General features: G+C 40.2%; 1 protein-coding gene across 5 annotated transcripts in view; it reads left to right on the top strand.

The window, feature by feature from the left end:
• Positions 1-18,878, top strand: part of PALM2AKAP2 (PALM2 and AKAP2 fusion) — a 324,924-nt gene that overhangs the window by 124,967 nt on the left and 181,079 nt on the right. For 2 of the 5 annotated variants that reach the window (XM_063082657.1, XM_063082656.1), the window contains one exon: positions 6,632-8,826. The exons of the other annotated variants lie outside the window; for them this stretch is intronic. In XM_063082657.1, the coding sequence (XP_062938727.1) occupies positions 6,632-7,371 (740 nt within the window). In that variant the 3' untranslated portion in view covers positions 7,372-8,826. Of the gene's footprint in view, positions 1-6,631; positions 8,827-18,878 lie in introns of those variants that run through there. 5 annotated transcript variants of the gene reach the window in all.

Raw genomic sequence — 18,878 nt, 5'->3', positions numbered from 1 at the left:
TTTTATATTTCCAACCTTGAGAGAAGGTGTGAACATATGTGAATACGAGGATACTTCAAAACGTTTGTAGAAAAATGGAATTAAAAGATAATACAATCTTTCCGTGAATTTTTTGAAGACCCCTCATAGGCATAATCATATGCTTGAAGGGACAAGACTGCACATATGTATGTTCATTCAATAAGTCAAGCAAATGCATGGCTTGTCTATCACATGCCAGGTACCATGCCAGCTGCTGAGTGTTCATTCTACTGGGATGCCTGTAGCTAAACATCTTCCTTGATGGGTGACAGTCACGATCTGACTGTCTCCTGCCCTCCTCCTGTACTTTTTACTTTACTGACTCATGAGCCACACAGGCTGTTCACAGCACCGTAGAATATCAACAGGCTATTGTGCAATGAGAAAAATGAGGCCCAAAGATGGGGTGTGATCTGGGTAAGAATTCTGCTCCTCTGTCTATCTCCCTCGCCCTGACACCTCCCATCTTACTGACTAATGGCAGTGGGGCGTGTGGTACTGACACTTCACACGTGGACCTTCAGCTGTTTCCTCCTCCCATGATCCCAGTGAGTCAAATTAAGTGAGCTGGGAGAAGCTTGAGTCAAGGGATTTCACAGTGATTGAATTTTCCATCCTCCTGGAATGGGGTTGTATTTTGTATGTTCTTGTACTGACTCTAACTAGAATCATGTCAATTGCCCCCTGTCCCCACTTGTGTCAGATGCTCTTGCTCCTTCTTCTCTAGGCTCCTTATGCCCTTACAGTTGCTTTCTCTTCACCAATGGTGAAGGCAATGGTGACAGGAGAGCGTTTAGAGCCAGGGGCATAAGTGTGAACCGGAACCGAGCATTCTCGGCTCCTCAGACACATCTCTCTGGGTCCTGCCGAGCCCCAGGCCACAGCAGCTTCTCTCCTTGGAACCCTCAGCTTGGTTTTTAGGTAGACATTTTCCCCAGGGTCCTTACACTCTACCCCATGTCCAGGTGTTTTCAGAACCTGGAGACTGGAATTATATCAATCCTTATGGAAGTGTCTCTGTTCCTTCAGGGGGTTCCCCCACTGATGAAAGAACTATGGGGGAGCAAGAACCGAGGAGACCAAACACAGGGGCCTGAGACCAAAGCATCGATGCAGTCATTCATTTGCATTCCTTTGAACAAACTACAATTTATTCAAGAATAAGAACACATTGGTTCTTATTCTTCATTAACAGAATGAACATTTTACTCAGCTGTGTCACTGGGCTATTGGAAGAAGTAGAGAAAATGCTTTATGTACTCCAGTCTTATTGCCATCAGTAGGTAATGCTTAGAAGTCAGTAATTAAATATATCATTTAATAAAAATATACTTCCAGATTTCAGTCACCCTATCAATGAAACTTCTGTTAAACTGTCTTCTATCTCTTGCCCTCCTTCCCCAGGTCCTTCCTACAGGAGATTTCAGAGTGCTTTCTTTCAAATATCTTCTTTATGTCCACATGGCTCTTTCAAGATCTCTTTCAGGGGCTCCCAGAAAGCCCCCTCCCCTCCACAGCGTCCTCTCCTCCTTGTTTGGCTTTTTTCATAAGATGAGCAAAGACACCACGCCCTCTTGACCCTCATCACTGCACAGATTGTAGTGTACCTCTGGCCAGGGGATGCTTGAGGGCAGGTTAGAGAGTATCCTTTGTGGTTACAGGTGAGGGCGTGAAGAAGTGAGAGGCCTTTGGTGTAAACTGCTTGTCAACTGTAGAAAGCAGAAGAATTTTTAAATTGTGTACATCAAAAATAAAATATTGAATTTAAAATGTAAGTCTTATTTTTCCTCCTGGTTCACATCCACCGTAATTCACAGTTTGTAATATTATTGGCTGAGAACTGAAGCAAAATAGGAATTCTTACTTGTCAAGAACACATTGAAGGTAAACATTCACGCCTCCTGCGTGGTTTTCCGAATGTCGAAATAACATTCTCATATGTGTATCCATATGTGTATCGTATGTGTATCCAAAGCTTCTCTAAGTGTTCACCTATGTACCCCTTATTAGAGAAGAGAGTGAATGCAGAAAGGAATGTGGGATCACACTCTTAAGGAACCTGCTGAAAATTTGTGGTCCATTGAAGCCTTGTGTTTTATCTGGGGAAAAAATACATATGAATGTTGCATTTTATGGCATAACATATCTGAGTTTATTTTATCAAAAAAATGTGTGAAAATGCTTAAAATGTTCTGTTTTCATATTCTGAGAATATTGAAAGAATAGTGTACGATGTGTAGCTATTAATATGTAACCCTAATAAAACCATGTCACATGTGGTTCAGTCCCAGAGCCATGTCACATTTAAAGAAATAACAGTTTAAAGTCACAGACCAAAAAATCATTAAAAAGGAATTCCATTCTTTACCAATTTCTCCTGAAGGATGTTAAAAGATATTTAATTCATATCTTTACTCAGCCGTCCTTCTCTTATTCCTTTTTCTTTCCTCCACATTTCACTCTCTCCAAAGCATCATTCACCACCACGAAATGCTCCCTGCCTGTCCATATCCCACACAGCTCTTACTCTCTCTCCCACTGATCTCCTTCTTTCATGTCTCTTTAGTGTGTCGAGCTGCTGAACCTTTCTAGCAAGCATTTCTCATCATTTCTTCCTTTCTGTTGAGTCTCTGATTCTAGGAACAGGCAAAGACAAAACGAGGTTGGCATGAGGGTGCTGGAGAAGGGAAAACTGGACCAACAATGACACATTCTCATTGGTGGGCAGAGGGAGAGCAATATCTCTGAACTTACCTGTGTCAATCACTTGCATCCTATCACATGTGTATATAAAACTAGAAATATTTGTTCCATATTCTGAATTGATTGAAGGTTCATGTGTCAGTTTGTTCACATATTATGACTGGGTGTCTGGGGGATTATTAGATATTGTACCTACAAATCAACAATCATTATCACTTTCCTTATTTATAAAGATGTCCCACAAGTGTGTTAATAGTGATAGCATATAATATTTTAACCCAAAACCGTGCTTTTTAATATTAGTGTACTATTTTAAGAACGGGCGTTTGGAATCCATGCAAAATTTTAAATGCCTGTGCCATTTCTCGGACTGCACATTTTGTGGAAAATCAGGAACTAACAGAGATAAATATTTCTTTATTTGTGTGTGAGTCCATGTACCTCTGTCAAATATTGGTTGGCCTCCCACTGTGCCACTTGAGGAAATTCAAAATCTTTATGCTGAACAAGTGAAACTTTCAAAATGGATATGATGAAAATCAAGCATTGGATTTTGCCTCATAATCTTCTTAGTTAAGTGTTAACCATGAACAGATTGTATCTTATTATACAAGCAGATGAACAATACCATTGCTGTCTTTTAAAACCAGTTCAATCCTTAATCACTATGTGTACCTTTTCATTGATGTCATATTATGCAAAGCATTTGTGACTAGATTATGACAACCAAATCAGACTCTTCGGTTCGTAGCATTTGTTTCACAGATGTGTATGTCAGGTGCCTTCCGTACAGAAGTCTCTAAGGTAGGTGCTGGCAGGGTGGGGGAATCATAGATAAATGTCAGCCAAGAAACTTAACCCTCAACGATCCTAAAAATCTGTGAAGCTGATAAAACATTCCCACAAATAATGCTTCTTCTGAGTGGAAATTGTTAAGTGCCTTCCGAGAAGTTTACAAAAAGTGTTCAGGGCATTTTAAGAAGAGAGCGATGACTCAGAGATGGGAGTCTCCAAGAAAACTTAAAGAAGAGGGGACAGTTGACCTTGGTATTGGTGAAGGAGTCATATTTGGATGTGTAGAAATTCAAAAGAAGGACATTTCAGGAGAAGGGAATCTTAACAACAGCAAGGAATATTGATAAAAGAAAAACTTTAGACAAATTACATTTAACAAGGTTTAATTTAGCAAGAAAAGAAAAGGGAAAAAATAAAAAAACGATTCACAAGTTGGGCAGCCCCTAGAATCAGAATAGTTTCTGAGGAACTCCACCACTGCCCTGTGGTTGGATTTATAAGATTTATAGACAGAAAAAGGGAAGTGATGTACAGAAAACGGAAGTGAGGTACAGAAACAGCTGGATTGGTTACAGCTTGGTGCTCGCCTCGTTTGGACAGTTGCAACACTTGGCTGCCTGGGAACAGTGGAAGTATGGCTGCTGTGGTTGGCTGAGACTTAGCTATTGTCATGGAAGCACACTTCTAAGTTAGGTTTTCAATTTGTTTCCGTACTAAGTTAGGTTGTGGTTTGTATGTAAGAGCTCAAGTATGCAAGTACGAAGGCCTTCTTAGGCCAAATTTAATTTGATTTAACAATATTTAGGTACAGTAGGGTGTTATTTGGTTATGCTGGGGGAAAAGGAGTGATATAGAACGTTGGTTGGAAAGATAGTTTGGATCTTCTTAACACAGGTTAGGGAACTTGCAGTTATTCAGAAAGAGGTCATTAATGATAAGACACATGGCACAAGTCTCTAGGAATCTGCCAGTGGAAAATGGATGAAAGGCAGTCTGGGCAGAGGGACAGCAGACACACGATGAGCGGTCGTGGGAGGACACTGAGAGTCCTGCAAACAGTGAGAAGTGTGTTATAGCCACAGTGTATAGAGAAGGAGAGGGGCTGCGAGACCAGACTAGAAAGGAAGGTTGCAGACAAATTCTGAAGGGAACCACATGCCAAGCTAGGGCATTTGGTGTTTATCCCATGCAGACATGAGGAACCAACAGAGGGTTTATGAATAAGGTAACTCTGGGGGCAGGGTTTATGGGTAAGGTAACTGCAGGCTAGCAGAGGTCAGCAAATTTTTCTATAAGTGGCAAATTGTAAATATTTTAGACTTTGTGGACCACATACAGTTTTTGTTGCATATTTGTTTTTTCTTTCTCTTTTCCTTCCTTTTTTTTTTAAAACCCTTTAAAAATGCAGAAAGCACTCTTAGCTCCTCTGGCCATACAGAAACAGGCTTCAGGCTGTCTGCGTCCCTCTGGCCGCAGTTTGCAGTCCCCCGGACTAGGGTAAGAAGAGAGAAGTGTCAGGTCAAATAAAAAATAAGACTATTGTGCAGAAAATGGAAGAGGGCCCGGGTGATGGCCATGCTGGTAGATGTGTGGTGGTGAGATGGGTGTGATGTATCTGAAATAGAATTAGTTACCCTCAGTGATTGTTAAACTGTGGGGAATTAGGAAAGAAAGGACAAATCAGGAGTGATTCTGAGGCTTCTGGCTTGACAGACTAGTTAGTGTACTTGTATTTAACACCAAGACTGTGGGAGAGTTTTGAGAGAAGATGAAGTCAGGTTTGAAATTGCTGAGTTTGATGGGTCCATGGGTGATCCATGTAAAGGGTACCTGGAGCCAGTTGGCTCCGTGGATCTGGTGTCCATTTTTTTCCCATCCAGAATGTGTGCCTCACAAGGAGCCTATGAGGTAACAGAGTTGAAAGTGAGAAGTGTCACAAGAGTCTATAGGACAGGAAAGAGCTGGTCCTTAGGAACACCAGACTGGCAGTGGGATTCAGGATGAATGGGAAAGACTAGAGTGGGAAGACCAGGTAGGAAGCTCTTCTGACAGTCTAGGGAATAGAAAATGAGTGTCTCCACTGAGTAGTGGAAAAGGAAGAAGATGACAGATGGGAAAGATATTATGGGGCAAAATCATGAGGACCTGGCACTATGTGCTTGGAAGAAGAAAGAGGCCTTTTGTCATCCTTGTCTTCAAATTCCAGTGTTGTAGGATGATGCTATTTAACTCTTGTTCTTTTCCTAGTTCTTGTTTTAGAAATCTAGCTAAGTGACTGAGGTAGTCACAGAGCACATAGTATGAATGCTTTCATACCTTTTCAATTTTTGCAAATATCCTATTTTTTTTTTTTTTTTGTCTTTTTCGTGACCGGCACTCAGCCGGTCAACCATTCCTATATAGGATCCGAACCCGTGGCGGGAGCGTCGCCGCGCTCCCAGCGCAGCACCCTCCCGAGTGCGCCACGGGCTCAGCCCGCAAATATCCTATTTTATAGTACAGTGGAGGATAGCTATGTCCCACTGGCAAAAAACCTTTGCATATTCTTCATTAATAGTAAAAGGAAATGTAGAAAAAAAACAGGAGACACTTGATGAAAGAGTTACAAAAAAAAAAAAAAAAAGAAGAAAATTAAGATTTTGGAACTGGGACACATCAAAACCAAGGGCTTTAGAATTGTCTATAAGCCAGAGCTGGCCGGTTACCAGAGTCCAGGGTTCGGATCCCCATACAGGCCAGCTTCAAAAAAAAAAGTCCTTAAGCCTAAGAAGTCCTCAATCAAGGTAAATTTACATGTTGCCAGCCTCCCTGTAATTCTTTTCACCTAGATCTGAAGTCTCTTGTGACCTATTTTAGCAGATCTTTTTTAAAAGTATGAGTGCCATTGAGATATTGTAACCCTGTACATCTGTCTTCCCAGTGCACTAAGCTGCTGCGTTAAAATACATATGTAACCACCTCTGTCCACATTGTGCACCTCACTCTAACACTCAAGATGCTTGGCGGTTAGAATAGAAAGGGCACAAGACCTTTTTTTGTCTGTTTGGCAATTAACCATTCACTGGCTTTTTTTGTTGTAACATGCACTTCCTTTCTCTTGTTTTCATTCAAGCTGTGTACGCCATGGAAATTAATGTGGAGAAAGACAAACAAACAGGAGAGACCAAGATTCTCTCTACAGCTACCATTGGCCCAGAGGGGGTCCATCAGAGAGGAGTCAAAGTCTATGACGATGGTACCAAAGTAGTGTATGAGGTGCACTCAGCAGGCACTGTAGTAGAAAACGGAGTGCACAGATTAAGCACGAAGGCTGTAGAAGAGCTTATTCAGCAGACTGGACAATCAAGCGTAAGAGGAGGACACATGTCAGAAAGGACTGTGATTACAGACGGGAGCCTCAGCCATCCTAAGGAACACATGCTCTGCAAAGAAGCCAAGTTAGAAATGGTGCGTAAGTCTAGAAAGGATCATTCTTCTGGGAACCCAGGGCAGCAGGCCCAAGCCCCCAGCACTGAAGGGCCAGAGGCAAACTTGGATCAGCCAGTCACCATGATTTTTATGGGCTACCAAAATATCGAGGATGAAGAGGAGACTAAGAAGGTGTTAGGCTATGATGAAACCATCAAGGCTGAATTGGTCCTCATTGATGAAGACGATGAGAAGTCACTGAGGGAGAAGACAGTGACGGACGTGTCCACTATTGATGGGAACGCGGCTGAGCTTGTGTCCGGGAGGCCGGTCTCAGACACCACAGAGCCCTCATCCCCGGAAGGGAAGGAAGAGAGCCTGGCCACAGAGCCAGCCCCAGGTACCCAAAAGAAAAAGCGCTGTCAATGCTGTGTTGTCATGTGACCACTTCTTTCTTCCCTTTTCTTCTGGGCAGCCTCTGTACTCTCCACCACTTCCGTAGACCTCACTGTTCCACTAACTGCAATACTGTGAACTGGAAGCAAACACCTGCCTTGCCTTGCAGTTGGATTGCTTTGATCTCTCTTATTTTTTTCCTTTTCCTCACCTGAGAGACAACGTGCATGTGTGTGCTTCATACTTTCCAAGAACTTGCTTTTCCTCTTCTCTTGTGTCTTCAAGAGTGAATCAATTCCTTACTGCTCGATTGGAATGGACTCTTCCTATCAGCCAGTTATATACTGTAGTAGCCTTAACTCACTTGACGGGAATTGAACCCATTGGCACCGGGGGTTTCATTTTGTAGTGTGTTCCTGTAATGCAGTCATACACAGCGCCATGTCCCCGGTTTCTCACTTGGCTCCCTTGCTGTGGATCATTGTTTTTATATCTTGTGTGGCAAAATGCTGTTGGCTCTAGCCGGTTGCTAGTGTAGCCAAAAATGGACCTTACGTAGTCTGTCCAATCTAGGGTGATGCTTTTTGCTGCCTTACATAAGCTTCCAGATTACAGTATTGTGCACCTATGGCTTTCTTTCTGTTAAAACTGAAATGAAATTGATCTAAAAGAACCCAGTGCTTGTCACGCTGAAATATAGAGACTCATCTCATAACCTGCTCATCAGCAGCTGTCTCTCTTTCTAAGGCTTAACTGATGAACCCTTTATATAAGAAGCAGCATTTTAAAACTTCTAAGGAGATGAAATATACATTCTTTTAAGCATCAGTAGTGATGGATCTCCAAACTTAGGCAAATCCCTGAGCCTTGTTTCTAGTCTCTCAAAAAGTGTAAATTTTTATAGTTTTCTTTTTCACGGATATTTTCTGATCATGTTAATCTGTTTTCAAGGAGGGGATCATTTTGATCAGTATCTCTGCGGTGACCATATTTCTAAAACAGTCTTTCTGAGCTACAGTGGTGGCCATCGTGCTCCCACTTGACCACGGATGGTGCTGTAACGCATTAGCTGTTCGTCTCGCGTGCCCAGTTGATTACAGAGCCTTGCATCTGTGCTCTTTTCTTTCTGTCCCCATGAGAAAGGGAATGTTTCAGGTAACGTCAGCATTAGGCCTGTCCACCCTTCAGAAAACACTTTAAAATGTAAGAAAATTTTAAAGATTAAGGAAGATCTGTCTTCTAAACGTGAAGTACTTAAATTCATCCAACAAATACTGATTGAGTGGCACATAGATGAGCTTCTTTAAAGCATTGTTGCTTAAACCTCTGGAGATTCCAGAACATCAAAGAATATTTTTTTAAATCTAGAACATGATGAACTGTTCTTGAAATTAATTCTTAGCACTCCTCTAAAGCCAACAGCCACGTATATAGTAAAACCAAAGGGAAGCAATGTAGTCAGATAACAATAATATTGTAATGAAATAAAGATGTAACATGTCAACTGATGTTAATAAGAGATATTTGAACTTTAAGTTATTTGCCCAAATGTTCATAGCATTGTTGCAAATTACTCACAAAATTATCTATGTTCCTGTAGAATATAGTCTTGAAAAACATATATGACATACTGCATCTACATCTAACATACTAACTTATATGGAAAATGGATGAGAAAAAAATAAGGTAGTCTTGAGAGAATTTTATTACAGAACCAATGAAATTAGTCCTATTTAGCTTCCTCAGTGCTAAATCTATTATTATTTTTTATTTCTTAGCTTGAAATTATAGTTATTACAATTGGCAAGGAAAAACATTTTTTATTTTTAAAAATCAAATTTTCTCAAATAATTATATTTTTAATGAGCACAAAGAGAGCCATTTCATTGCCAATATGTAAACAAAAAAAGGGAGGGAAGGGAAAAATAAAGGAGCTTAGTTCTACTTTCTAAGATGATTCTATCCATGGCTTGGTTTTGAATAACTGAGAGATTATCTCTAAATCTCAGGTTCACTAAAGCAACTGCAGTTGAATAAAACTGCTTAATTATATAGAAACCTGGTTTTAATGTCTATAAATCTCACTACTCTCAGCTTCATTTTCCTTGTTAAATGATCTTTTTAAGCTCATTTAAATGTTGAAATAAAATAACATGCAGATAAACCAATTCCCATAGAAGGAGAAAATAGTTTTAGTGTTTTGACAATCTATAATTTTAATAATTTATTTAGGAAAGAAACAGTCCAAAAGTTTGCCATAACTTGTCTTTTTTACTCACTAAGGTATTAAAATCATTCAATATGAGTTTTGAAAAGCACAGGTAATGAGCGCGATGGTCGAACGTAGAACACTTGGGCTTGCTCTTTGACACACAGAATCGGTCTGCCAGGGTAGATAATTCCCTGACATGACCTACCCTTCCATAAATGAATTAGTTACTCATGAAGAAAATGATCTGCAACTGTGACCACAACACCACTCGTAATATATGAAAGACCAATGATAATTCACACTCTCCCCCTTCAGGTATTATGATGGGGAATAGTGATTAGCAAATTATATGAATCAGGATGCTCTCTGTCCTTTTATTTTTAAAGCTTATCATTTAATGGTTTTTGGAGTAAGATGTATTACCCTTATTAAAATTCTTTGTGGCCACAGTAAATGAGGGTTTGTTTGAATATGGCATAAATATTTGCATATTTCCCATCATTTTCCTGGCATAACGGGGTATTCAGGCTCAGCCAGTACTTTTATGGGATGAAACCTCTAATCTCACCTACAGCATCAAGTAACCACCCTTCATGATGAAAATGGAGAAGAGCTGTGATAGTGAACGTTCCGTCTTTCCTGCTACTATTGGCGTTCCCTCTGTAAAAACTTTGTATGTGCTATCACCTGTTTTAACAATGCAGGGTAATTAGTTACATAACCAGACTAATTAAAGAGTCGGTAATGAAACTGCAAAACCATGATCTTTTTTGAGCTAATGGTTACTTGGGATTTCCTTTAAATCATATAATCAATTCCCTTTACATGGAAAGGACAAAAAGAGGAAGAAGGGATATTATAATAAAAATATTTTATTTGTTTATGAATAGATTTTCAATGACATTTAATTAATGATCATTTAATGGTCAAAATGATAAAATTTAACCCTATCCTACATTTCTTGAAAAGTCTTGATGACTTGTGTATCCTTGACTTTTTTTCTTTCTTTTTTTTGGTGTCTGGCCATTCAGGGGATCCGAACCCATGACCTTAGTATCATAAGGCTGTGCTGTAACCAACTGAGCTAACAAGTAGGCCCCTTGACTTTTTTTTTCTTTCTTTTAATGTGTAATAAAACCAACTAAGAGCAATTTTTTTTCACTTTTTACCTCTTTTACCCATAATTATATTATTTTCCTTAGGTAAGCAAAAAATAATTGCCTCTAACAGTGGTTTGACAATGCCTAGTAATGTCACTTAATGTAAGAGGCACAGAGGAAAGGGGCTAGGGAACTCTCTACTGGACAAACCCAAAACATGGTTTCCTCAAGCCTTTTCAACAATCTTAAAATTATTTGGAGGTGTTCAGGAAACTCACATTTTATGAATTTGATTTGACTCCTTTCTGAAATGTTAATGAGCATGTATTTGCTTCACATTCCCATCTATTCCATTGTACTTCCTGGTGATAAATGTGTTTTTTCTACATGCAAGTAGAATATTTTATTTTGGTTAGGATCAAGTTTTTATAAAAGAGGAAAAATATACATCTATAGTGTCCTGGAGATACACTATCATCTCTGGAGCAAAATGTTGAGGCCAGGTGTGAAACAGCTTTATTTCTTTCCACTTCCTGCAGAATTTCATTTCAAGGGACCACAGACCACCCTTGAAATTTACTATTTATTTAATGCCAGTGAACCAGTGAGTAGCAAAAGAAGAGGGAGAAAATATGATGATAGAAGCAAAAGTTGAATTATTATACCAGATCTTCCTTTTTAAAAAGCATTAAACCTGTGTCAATTTAAAACACAGATGAACATAGGTAGAATATTCGCTGAGGACTGTTTTTTGTTCTTACTTAAAACCTAGAAGCCCAGTCATCTGCATGCATCACTGGACCCACTGGAGAGTTTAATTCACTAAAGAGCCCTTTCCTTGTAGAAATATTCTCATCTTCTGTAATGTTAGCTTACAACCGAAAAAACATTCCAGGTGAGCAGTTTCATGTTGTATTTTTGCAGCATGCACGTTTCTTATTGAAACCACAAATTCTCAGCATATTTAAGACAGGTTTCAGGGCTGGCTGGTTAGCTCAGTTGGTTAGAGGGCAGTGTTATAACACCAAGGTCAAGGGTTCGGATCCCCATACCAGCCAGTTTGCAAAACAAAAACGAAAAACATATAGGTTTCAGAAACTTTATAAATATGCAATCTTTTGGAAGCTCCTCAGTTTCTTAATCAAGGTGTATTGAACTCCACTGATTAGGAGAGAAGCAGGAAGTATCTCTTGTCCTATTGGACAGTACAACACAGCTGGAGCACAGAGTTACTGGTATATTTCATAAAACATCTTGAAGTAAGGAGGAGGATGGAATCTTTGATTCCTGCCATCAGTTCACCTTCATGAAGGCCCTCGTCTGGTCCTATCAGGATAACTTTCTCACATTTTCTAGGGAAAAAGAAAAATCTTTTATTAGGAGCACAGTGTAGTTATATGTCTGTATTTTCATAGCTTCAGCAAACTCCTTCATAAAATTCCCATTTCAGTAAAAACCAAAATACTTTATTGTCTGAATGTAGAAAAGTGGAGAATAAAGATTACAACCTGGAAGCTTCAAAGGGAAATTTTACTGGGAATCCTTAGACCAGTCCCCTCCACTTAATTTTTTATATAACTTAAGTAGGCCTCTGCTTCCCCTCTGCCCTCCAGTTTAACATGGCAAGGTCAGCACAAAAAACTTGCTTTCAATGTGACTATTTAATATGTAATTTTGGGGACTGCAGACTTTCTGCATCAAAGAGCTGGACAGCCTTAACTTTTATAAAAGTAATTTTTCAAGATTCACTTTTACTAAGCAGGAAAAAAACTTTCCTGGAGTCAATGACGTTTTTATATTTTGTGACTATTTTCTAAGTTTCTACAGGTTGAGGTGTGAATGGTCATCTTTTCCCCATATTGCCTCTTAGTAGTCACCTGGGGCTATTTTTTGCAAGTCACTGCATTTTTATCAAAAGAAAACTATTTCTCACGCACCATAAAATTCTCCTTAGACTTCGAGCAGTCCTTCTGGAGTGAAAGAACAGAAATACAGAAAGAAAAGAATTACAGGGTGGATTTCTTTTCATTTATCTATGGTTAATGTACTGTATGGTATATATGTTTACAGAATGTATCTGCCTTGTGATGTTAACAAAATGAATGACAATAATAGTTCTGATGTGCCATTTGACAGTTTGCCTTAGCATCTGTTTATGTTTCTTCTTTTCTGTCCTTTTAAAAAATGCAGGTTGTATTCCAAAGCTGTATTAACACAACATTCTCTTCCCTGCTCCTACCCAGCCTTCTTCAGAGCTGTGAATTTCAGCACAGGAGCCTTGAGGCAGAACCTTGCAGGTGTGGCCCAGGAGGGCTAAAGTGGGCAGAGCTTGGGCCTTACCTCTATTCTACTACCAACCAAACATTGTATTCCCATCTGAGCCTGCAAAATCACACTCTCACATTCCTGGGCAGGCCACATGGAACACGTTGTAGTTATTTCCTCACAGTCGCTCCCACTGTGACAGAAGGGAACTTGTGGACCCCCGTCTGGGTCTGGGAGCATATTTTTAGGCACAATTGGCACAGCTAGAAAAAGCAAGAGAGATGGACTCAAATGGTATGATTAGAGGGGTATGCCCATTCATTGTAGTCTAAGATGAGAAGCAGGTATGGGTGGGAATAAGGAGTGGATATAGAAATGGAATAATTTACATTTATGTATTTTTTTAAGGAATAATATTTTTATAATGAAATCTATATGCATCATGGAGCGTGAGTTTGAAAACACCCTTAATTGACTGGCTTATTTCTCCATTCCATTAAGGCAACCTTCTGGTGAGTTCTGTAGCACTAGTCTAGGCCTTGGGGGCATGAACAAAGGTCCCGTGACTTGGCTTTGCACTGCCATTGCATGAAATTCAGTGTTTCCCAACAGACCTAAGTTGGAAGATTGAGCTTTCTATAGCTGCCATTAGATAAACTGTGATATTATATGGCTTGATAACTCTCTGGGCTACACCTTTAGTAATATACAATGATCTTTTGGAAGGAGATAGCTATTTGAAATACAAGCTAAGTTCAGCAATTATCAAAGTCCAACTCTTTCAGATATTTAAGGAGTAATTGCTACATTTGAAGTTAAGGGACCACTCACTATGGTGCATTTGAGGAATACATGTGAAATGGTCAGTCAGAAACATCTGGCCATCTGCAGTCTATACATAAGTGTATAAACCAACAATATGCAACTTACTGGATATTATTGGCCTTGTACATGTCACTGGGGCTGCAACATATTTTCAGAGTTGAGACAGGAAAGGATTGTCTTTATCTATCTATACAGGAGATTCTGAATTTTTAGAATTCTTGAAATTTTTTTCCAGTTTTCTGCCTAATTTCCAGGTTCCCATCCTGATCACACCAGTTTAAAGATGACCTGTACCCATACGGCTTCCTCTGTCTGGGTGACAGAGTAGGTCAAGCCTCAGAGACTGCTCACCACTCCCGTTAGACTCTCTTCCCAGGCAGCATCTTTCCCCAGGATAGGGCCTTTTTCTACTACCCTAGGAGACCAAGATCCTTTTTCCAACGAGGCAAGGTCAAAACCACTCTCTCCATTTCAAGAAAAATAACCCCATGTTTCCCATGCAAATTTTCTTAATTCCTTATCACCAAAAGCCCTCCAACAGGCTCAACTCAAGCACAGCTGTGAACACTGCTATCACGGGGACAACTCCAAAAATGAAGGTGCTAGGGGAGAGCCAATTACTCTAGTCTCTTATTACTAAGGAAACCCCTCGGTTTTTAGATTAGGTGAGCGGGGAGACATCTAGTTGCATGGTTTTGCAGTGACAGGTTCTTAATATACAAAGATGCCACCAGGCAATGCCTGATCCGAACTAATCTGTGTGTAGTTCCACCTCCAATTCTGTGCAATTCTATTATGGCAAGTGGGAAACAATCTAGCCTTTGCAGGGTTCTGGAACATTCTTTCCTCCTCTCAAGCTCCTGAGTTAGGAGAATCGAAATCATACAGGGGTTCCAGAAAATGTTGTGTCTGATGCAGCTTTTCAGTGAATGTAGGTTGTGATGGAATTTTCAGCTTTAGCAGCTCACCTGGGGTGGTGACATCTCTGTAAATACATCCATTTGTGGTTGGTTGGAGGGGTGGGGGGTGGGAGCCTGTCGTGCTTACTCTCAATTAGCTTGCTGGGCTAGCTGCTGTACTTTGTAACCTGAAGTGTACTTTTGACTGTTCTGTTTCCTTCAGATGAAAAACAAAACAAAAACCAACTTCAGAAAAAACACTGCCAGCGACAGCTGATGCTGTCCTTGTCGCTTCCTCTGTTCCTCTGTACAGTATTAATAGACAATAAACTGCCTTTTCACTGCATCTACCTCTGTGTGTCTGTGCCCAGATTCTTTCTCCTTCCCACCTGCCATGAGTGGACTTCAGGCCAGAATGCGTCTGGAGCACCTGCAACAGTGCACTGAAACTAAACACTAATCCAGTGCCTGTCCAACTTGAGCGTGCTTCAGAATTACCTGGGGGCACCTGTTAACAATGTGGAAGCTCAATCACACCTCTGGAACTCAGGTTCAGATTCCTGGGTGGGGCCCAGTAACCTGCATTTTTAATAATGTCTCCAGGTAATCCTGATACATGTGGAACCCGGCCCATGGGTTTGGGTGTCCCTTGGTGGGAATCCTGGTGGCCTGACCATTCAGTTGGTTTCCACACTAACTAATCCAATCTCCCTACATTTCCTCATTCTAATCCCCTTTCGCACATCTCTCTCCACACCTGTCGTCCTTTTTCTTTTTCCTTGCAAGCCCCAAGCCACAGACCAGACTGTGATCCCCTGGGTCAAACTCAAGCTGCCCCTAGGTTAAGTGATGAGGGTTCATCCAGTGCAGTCTTTTACACAGGAGCACCCGAAGACACACGGGGACTTTGTTTCTCTTTGCTTACCACTCTTTAATTGGAACAGGGTCAGCAAACTTTTTCTGTAATTAGCCAGATAGTAAATATTTTGGGCTTTGTGGGGAAAGTGATCTCTGTCGCAAGTACTCAGCTCTGCCAAAAATCAGCCATACACAACACATAGATGAATGAATATAGCTATGTTCTAAGAACTTTGTTGACAAAAATAGCGGGCCTGATTTGGTCTGCGGGCTTGTAGTTTGCCAACCTCTGGCCTGGAACAGGACCTGGTGCATAGTAGGTGCTCATTAAAAAGTCTAGAAAGTTATTGCATAAAAGAATGAACAAAGAACAGACGTGATGCCACCTGCAGAACAGTCACAGAGAATTATTTTCTTTGAGGGTATTGAGTAAACACGTCAGTTGGGGAGTTCTCTTCTGTTTGGGTTCCGTGGTGGATTTTTTTTTTTTTAAACTCTTTATGCATGGAAGGTAACTTTAAAGATGGAAACATGAGTCGGGCCTTGTAGACTGCTCAAACTGCAGGATAATTTGACAAGAATTTCAATGAATAGAAAGTAGAGAAAGTGCAAGGACATCCTGTCCTTGTCAAAGTACTAGGTGTACCAGAACTGGGTGGTCCCTGAGTATCTAAGCTTTCAGTACAAGTGTTCATGGACCTATGTTTTATCTGATCCATCGTACACAGTGAGTGGCAGGGCTTTCATTACATTATTTTCCTTCTTAATTGAAATATTTTCTAGTGTGTGCACATGTAGACTGGAAACATGATAGCACATTACATATCCCAAGTTCTAGGGCATACCAGTGGGGACAAATCTAGGAGCATATGAAAAGCCATGTGCTTACATCCATCCTCAGTGTTGTTGTGGAGTTAAAGGAAATTATATTTATGCAAAGTAGTGTGTAAGTTGGAAGTGGATGACAAATGTTAGTTTACTTGTGATGAAAAAGTATCTGTTCCCTACCAAAGGTCTCTCCCTTCCCAAATGTAGACATTAAAAGCTGTTCAGGTGTGTTTCAGAACTTGTGTAAAAAGGAAAGCTGCTATGCCCTCCTTTGGGTTTGTGACTGCTTTTGTAGAACATTGAACCACATGAGGTTGCCATTTTGTAGATCAGTAATGTTCAATATTGACAATTCCATCTAGTTCAACCTAATAATTCTATTTCAGGGATCATTGCCCATTGCAGAGGGCAAAAGATTGCCAGATGAACTCTAACTCTAACAGGAAGAATTTAGATGAGAAAATTAGAACTTTGGAAGGGAACATAACTCATTACTACCAAGACAGTCCTAGGCATTTCCGTTGGGAGGGTAGGATCTCCTTTAATCTTACATCGCCCAATGAGGTTGACATAGCTATTATCCTCCTTTTATACACGGGAAAACTGAGTTACGGAGGTAGTAAGTACCTTGCCCAGTGTGGCAGAGCTAAAGATTGGTGTGGGGGTGAGGATGACAAGTTTCAAGCTTAGCTCTCCCTTTCTTCCTCCCACACAGAAGGCTCTATGTCATAGGTGTGGGGTGCCCCTGGGACTGGATGCATAAACCATTTGGATAATGGCGTCATCATGCCAGAAAAACAGAATGGCACCTGTTCTTGTTTTGCACCTTTACCTACCCCAGCAAGTGCTCTGCCATAACACTGCCCCCTGGAGGCGGGGAGGTTTCTCTGCAGCACTTCCTTACCAAAGGAGAAGCAGAGTGAAGTCACCTTGTTCCCTTACCTGTTCATTAAGAGTCCTGCTGTTCTGTTTGACAGTTTTTCCTACCCCATTCATAAAAACGATTAACAAAATTGCCCAAAACTACTCTGTAAAGTCTAGGAGTGGCATGTTAATCTCTGAATAAGCAAAGGTAGTTTTGTTGTTGTTGGTGGTGGTGGTGGTGGTATTGTTATTGTTGTTGTTATTTCACCCATGTCATAACAGCCCAGAGGAACAGTGTGCCCTATGGCATTGTGCTAGTGCCTTTTGATTCAGGCTCTGTCACCCTTCTGCAGCCACTAATAGAGCACACTGCCCCCCAACAGCTCCTAAGCCCCAGCTCCTTTCCTGCTGTTCTCAAATGGTGTCAAATCTTCCACTTCAGAGACAATACACAAAAGCAAATTTGCTGTTGAGGAGTTAAGGCTACAAAATCTCTAAGATCATCTAGGGCAGAAGTCACAAAATGGTTATTCACAGGCTGAATATGACCTACAGTTACATTAATTTACCTGCATAGTATTTAAAAATCATTTTGAATTCATTGACAATAATAATAAATTAAAAGAATTCTTATTGAGAAAGTCATAGATTTTCAATTTCTCTTGATAACTCTGAGTCTCTGGCAATGATATTCCTGTTTTCCTAGCTGCCAGTTGTCTGGAGCTGACAGTGGCTGCCAAGTTAACAGGAGCTGGATCTGTTTGTTCACCCCCACCTCACCTTCCTAGTGTCTTACTCCTCGACAGCTTCTTTTGTTCACATCATGTGCCTGGCCATTGTGGCATTTGAGTGTGTGCTCCCTAATCTACCATAATCCACTCATTTTATGGCTGGGTTAAATGAGCCCTAGGTGGAAGTGGGATTTATGCATAGCAAGATAATAGCAGAGCCACAACTAGAGAGAAAGTCCTCTAAGCTCTTTGGAAGAATGAGGCTTGTCACTGTGTTTGGGTCCAAATTGCTAGAGGCATTTATTTATTTATTTATTTATTTATTTATTTATTTATTTATTTATTTATTTATTTATTTATTTATTTATTTACTTACTTACTTACTTACTTACTTACTTACTTATTTATTTACTTACTTATTTATTTTTAATCCCTATATAAAGATGACCGGTGAGGGGATCCGAACCCAGAGCCTTGGTGTTCTCAGCACCACAGTCTCCCGACTGAGCCATGGGTCAGCCCTGCTAGAGGCATTTTTAGTTTTGAACAAGCCACAAGCAGAAAGCCAGTACCAGAATCTGGTGCTTTTGCTGCAGAAGAATCCACATGATTTGTATAATGATCGATTAACATAAGGCTGGTGAGCTCACAAGTGAAAAAAAATCCAGTTCCTACAATTTATAGTCTATAGATTATTCCACCCTATGGTCCTTAGATTAAATGAACAATGTAATGTTCTAAGGAACATTGTGGTATCGTGTACTTCATGGTTAAAAAAAAAAGTTTCATCCCTGGAAAACAGACAAAAACTTTGTAATCAACAGTTGAATAGTTTGGGGGCTTTATATTTCTTCTTAGTAAAAGTAACAAGAGACAAAGCCCATATATATTTAAATGTGATCTTCTCTTTTCTCCTAATCCTTAGTCTTTTATCATATTCCTGAAGCCATGTGGTTCCAGAAGAGTAATATTC

Source organism: Cynocephalus volans, chromosome 17 (assembly GCF_027409185.1).
Source record: "Cynocephalus volans isolate mCynVol1 chromosome 17, mCynVol1.pri, whole genome shotgun sequence".
NCBI lineage: Eukaryota > Metazoa > Chordata > Mammalia > Dermoptera > Cynocephalidae > Cynocephalus > Cynocephalus volans.
This window is presented reverse-complemented; position numbering and strand designations above follow the sequence as displayed.